Raw genomic sequence first — 5252 nt, 5'->3', positions numbered from 1 at the left:
TACCAGTCCGAGGGGCGGATGCTGCAGCTGAACAGGGCCAAGTTCAGTGCCAATGGCGGCTGTGGCTACGTACTCAAACCCCAGTGCATGTGCCAGGGTGAGGGGCTCAGGCTGGGGTGGGCTCCTGTGCGGCTACCCTGGATACTGGGGCAGTGGGTGCACAGAAGAGGGGAGGGGAGGGCTGAGACTGAACTACCAGGACACTGGGAGGTTTGGGAGGGATAACTACCTTCTGGGGGTACTGTGACCCCTAGCTATGTCAGGGGCCTGAGGGTGGGGATTTAGGGCCCTGGGCTGCTTGAGATTCAGGACTTGTCTGGGGCCCTGGTGTGCTCTAGGAGATGGAGGCTCAGGACCAGTCCCTGGTGGGCATGCCAGGAGCCATCCCTAGCATTCTCTCAGCGTGCCTTGACACGAGCAGCCCGAGCAAGTCCCCACCTGCCCTGTGACCAGGGTCACCTGCCTCCACTATGATGCACCAGTCCCATTCCAGGCCAAAGCTTTCTGACATGCCCACGGGGCTGTTTCCCACCAGAGGCGCACACACCGATAGTTAGGGGTTTGTGCCATAATCCGGGTGTTTGGCTTACACCTGTGCCCTCTCAGGTGTCTTCAATCCTAACTCTGAGGACCCCCTGCCCGGGCAGCTCAAGAAGCAGCTGGCCCTGAGGATCATCAGCGGCCAGCAGCTGCCCAAGCCACGGGACTCAGTCCTGGGTGACCGTGGAGAGGTAAGGACAAGCCCGCGTGGACCCAGTGGGTGGTGGGAGGGCCCGGGACCCTGGTGCCACCACTCACCCTGTCCCCAGATCATCGACCCCTTTGTGGAGGTGGAGGTCATCGGGCTCCCCGTGGACTGCAGCAAGGAGCAGACACGAGTGGTGGACGACAACGGTGAGGAGGGCACCAGATGCCAGTGTGTGTCCACGGCTGCCACAGACCCCAGTGGGAGATGAGGGCCTGACCCCAGAGGAAGCAGTCAGGGCCACCTGCTTGGGGCCCCTTAGGTGCCAGTCATTGGTTCCAGCTTCCCACCTGCTGATTCTGTCCCCACAATCTCTAGGATTCAATCCCATGTGGGAGGAGACATTGGTGTTCACTGTGCACATGCCCGAGATTGCACTCGTACGCTTCCTTGTCTGGGACCATGACCCCATTGGACGTGACTTCATTGGCCAGAGGACTCTGGCCTTCACCAGCATGATGCCAGGTAGGGAAGAGGCCCAGGCCTAAAGACCTTTGAGGACAGCAAGAGTTGGCAGGGTAGGGAGGTGGGAACTTTGATGACTGGTGACCCTGTTGCTCCAGGATATCGCCACGTGTACCTAGAAGGGATGGAAGAAGCCTCGATCTTCGTACATGTGGCCGTCAGTGACATCAGTGGTAAGGTGAGTGTTGCCTCCAAGTCCTCCGTAGCCACAGGAAGAACAGTACCAGCCCCTTGCTCCCACCCGGTCCACTTCTGGGGCCTGGCATTCACCTCTTTGGGTCTCTTCCTCAGTCTTTGATGCGGGCTATTGGGAAGTGCTGACCCTGGATACCACCAGTGCTGCCTCTGCCTCCCAAGGGGTTTGGGGCATCCAAGTGTGCAAAGCGTCCCGGTCCCGGGATGGACTTCCCTTGTGCCCACCCCCTTGCCCTCCTCTGTGCCCTCCTATGCCCATACATCTGGGAGCACTGACTGCTTGGCTTCTCAGCAGAGACAGAAAACCGTGACCTCTCCCATGGCTTTCCTTGTCCCAAGTGTCCTATCCCTCTGCTTCCTAGTCCCTGAAAGGGATCTACCTGCATTTGCCCACCACCTGGGCCTTGGGCCCCCATCCCATGTGCCCTGCCCCAGGTCAGAGCAGGAACGGTTCTCAATCTGTGGAGTCCAACTGTCTGGGTTCTAAGTGAGGTCTGATACACCCTTAGGGTACAACTTGATGCAACCAACCCTTCAGGGCCTGTGACCACAGTAAGTGGGTCCCACTGGGCCCACCCCTGACTGCATCCATCTGTCCCATGTCTGCCTGTCTCTGAGGGCCAAGGGCTGGGTAGGCCCTGCTCTGGCCGCCATGGCCACCTCACCTGCCTTCACTCTGTCTCTTTGGTCTTGCAGTCCCAAGCCTACTTTTAGAAGCTCAGCCTTGTTAGGAGTCTCAAAGGTACCCGGCGCCGCGGGACGGTGTTAGCCCGCCGCCCCACCTGCATGCCAGGCCGCGCCCATTAGCATCCGTGATTCTTGGTAGCATTTTGGAGACTTATCAACTCATGTGACATGGATCATGACACGGTTCTGGGGTTCCCTGGGCCATCCTCAGCCAGAGAGTGGCATTTACGAGGCAGATCCAGGATTCAGCCAAGGCCAGGGGCCTGTCCTAACTTCCTGTCCACCCTCTGCCCTCTCCCCTGCCACCGAAGCTCTCTCCAACACAGCCCTGCAGGTCCTTTCCTGCCCTTCCCTTTTCTCTGTCTGCCTACGCCATCAGTTCTCAGCCTGTCTAGCTCTCTCCTCAGTCTATGCCAGGGTCTTAGTTGGGGTGGGGGTTACCCAGTAGGTGCTCCAGCTCGAATCCTGGATCTCCTTCTAAATGGCTTTCCAACCATGTTCACCAAATTGCATTGGATTTGGGATCTTGAATCAGGAAGCTGATTCAAGTGCTGGCCATTTTATTGCCTCTGCAGAAGGGCCCCTGGCCACCAGGCCCCGGGCTGCTCCAACGCACGAGCACGGCCCATCTTGGGGGAACGGTGGGTGTTGTTGGTGGGATGTGTATGGCATGTGAGGACCCCTGTGGCCTCTGCCCTCTAAAGAGGTAGCTGCATATACTCTCCAGCAGTGACCTATGCAGAGGGGAATGCAGGGTGGGACTGGGCACTGGTCAAATGCTGAGCCAGCCTGGAGGAAAGGCGGCCTGCTAGGAGGCAGAAGTACCTGGGAAGTAGGGAGGCAGAGCCCAAGGGAGATCAGGCCTTCCAGGCTGCTGCCACACAGGGCAGGGTGAGTGTGACCCACAGCGGCAACAGACACCCACTTTTCTCTCTCCCCATAGCTGGGAGCCGCAGCTCTCAATTCCTCAAGGCTGGGACAAGTGGGTGGCCAGGGTGTAGGGATTGCTGTCTGCCCTTGAGATAACACGGGGACGGTTCTCGAGCCTCCCTCCCAAGTTTGGGAAAGGACACATTTGTAGTCTGAAGGATGACATGGTGTTGTCCTTAGTAGAGCTGCCAGGAAACCCTGCTCCCTGTATGTGGCACTCCAATGTGATCTTCTGGCAGTCCATGACACCCACAGGCTCAGAGCCTCTGGAGAGCCAGTTCTCCAATGCAGCCACACTTGGGATGGGTGGGCCAGGCACCGGTTATGTGGTCTCCTTCTCTTGCAGGTCAAGCAGACTCTGGGTCTAAAAGGTCTGTTCCTGCGCGGCCCAAAGCCAGGCTCACTGGACAGTCATGCTGCTGGACATCCCCCGCCCCGGCCCTCCGTTAGCCAGAGGCTCCTGCGGCGTACAGCCAGTGCCCCAACCAAGAGCCAGAAGCCAAGTCACAAGGGCTTCCCAGAGCTGGCCCTGGGCACAAAGGACGCGGGCTCCGAGGGGGCAGCTGATGACGTGGCACCCCCTAGCCCCAACCCAGCTCTGGAGGCCCCTACTCAAGAGAAGTCAGGCAGCAGCAGTCCCCGAGGTAAGGCACCGGCGGGAGAAGAGAGACCCCCGGCACAAGGGCGGTCCCCGCATGTCCCTGAAGGCCCCGGACCTGCAGGGATGGCCGCCACGTGCATGAAGTGTGTGGTGGGCTCCTGCGCCGGGATGGACATTGAGGGCCTACGAAGGGAGCAGCCGCCTAGCCCGGGGACTGCAGGCAGCCACACAGCCATCAGCCAGCAGCCCCGGGCCCGGGTGGATTCACTGGGGGGCCCTTGCTGCAGCCTGAGCCCTCGAGCCACCCTGGGGAGAAAGAGAGAGGCCCCCAAGGGTCCTAGGGCTCGGCGGCAGGGTCCAGGCAGTGGCTCTGTGTCCTCGGACTCCAGCAGCCCAGGCAGCCCGGGCAGCCCCAAGGTGGCCCCCTGCCAGCCAGAGGGTGCTCACAGGCAGCAGGGGCCACTGCAGGGAGAGATGAACGCCTTGTTCGTTCAAAAGCTGGAGGAGATCAGGAGTTATTCCCCCATGTTCTCCACGGGTAAGGCCCGCCATTCCTCCGCGTCCCATGTGCTGCACACCGCTGCACACCTGGCATGCCTAGGCAGTCCACGCCTGCTGTGTTCTTGTGGCTCTGCTTCACCTGCTCCATCAGCTTAACCTGCGGCCTGTCTGCCCCAGACCCCTCCCCTCTGCCCTGCACTTTGGAGGGGTGGGGAAGAGGGCAGTGTGAGTCACCTTGGCTTTTCTGAGGGCTGCATGCTGAGGAACCTAGGGATGTCCGGCCAGACCTCAGTAAGGGCTTCCCTGGTGCCCTGATGACGGGGTCTGACAGGGTCTAAAAGGTTCCAGCTCCTAGCCCTGCCCACCCTCCAGGGCCAGAGTCAACAACGACTCTGTACTTCAGTCTCTTCGGGAAAGTCTGATGCCAGTTGGTGGTGGTACCAAAGGGTATCCCTTGGAGTCTCCTCCGAGACCAGGCTAGAAGGTGCTTAGAACACAGTGCTGAGAGAAGTTCCCAGGGGCCCGCACTGCCCAGGTGGCACGGTGGCGCTTAGCATCTGTCTGACCACCCGCCATCTGGGCTCAGTTCCTGGCCTGCCCCTTGTCAGCAGCAGTATGAGAGAACTGGACTGAGCTGGTCACCTGAGCCCTAGCCTGGCGGGAGGGGGCCTGCCTGCTTCCATTGCACTTCTGCTCCTGCCCAGCCTCATTGTCCGTCTGTCTGTCTGCCAGCCTACCCCACACTGACCGTGTTCTCCTTTCTGTCCCTGCTCCCTGTGCTGCTTCCATAGTTAGGGATTGAGACCCGCGAGTGCCAGGTAACAGGCCCGACCCCTGTGTGTCCCCATGCTGCCCCAGCCCAAGGAGGGCCAGGCCTGGCCTGCCTGCAGCCCTGTGTGGGGCCCAGGCACCTCTCCTCTGACTTTAGCGGGGAGGGGGGGTACTCTGAGTGCCATATTATAGTGTATAAATGGAGACGCCCAGCTGCTGGGATATCCTGGGAGGGGCTGGCCCCTAGGCTTGGCTCAACACTCATTGATGAGATCTATAATCTCTCTCTCCTTTCTGGCCCCCTCCCCCTCCCTCCCGAGTCTGAAGAGCAGTCAGGGTTCCCTGCCCTGTGGAAAG

The 5252-nt window shown here is 60.3% G+C and overlaps 1 protein-coding gene across 1 annotated transcript in view; it reads left to right on the top strand.

Annotated features, from left to right (window-relative positions):
• Nucleotides 1-5252, top strand: part of Plch2 (phospholipase C eta 2) — a 35695-nt gene that overhangs the window by 28505 nt on the left and 1938 nt on the right. The window contains exons 16-21 of the mRNA XM_013354301.2: nucleotides 7-97; nucleotides 607-731; nucleotides 810-894; nucleotides 1064-1210; nucleotides 1309-1388; nucleotides 3369-3666. Of these exons, the coding sequence (XP_013209755.1) occupies nucleotides 7-97; nucleotides 607-731; nucleotides 810-894; nucleotides 1064-1210; nucleotides 1309-1388; nucleotides 3369-3666 (826 nt within the window). The remainder of the gene's footprint in view (nucleotides 1-6; nucleotides 98-606; nucleotides 732-809; nucleotides 895-1063; nucleotides 1211-1308; nucleotides 1389-3368; nucleotides 3667-5252) is intronic.

Source organism: Microtus ochrogaster, unplaced genomic scaffold (assembly GCF_000317375.1).
Source record: "Microtus ochrogaster isolate Prairie Vole_2 unplaced genomic scaffold, MicOch1.0 UNK38, whole genome shotgun sequence".
Classification (NCBI taxonomy): domain Eukaryota; kingdom Metazoa; phylum Chordata; class Mammalia; order Rodentia; family Cricetidae; genus Microtus; species Microtus ochrogaster.
This window is presented reverse-complemented; position numbering and strand designations above follow the sequence as displayed.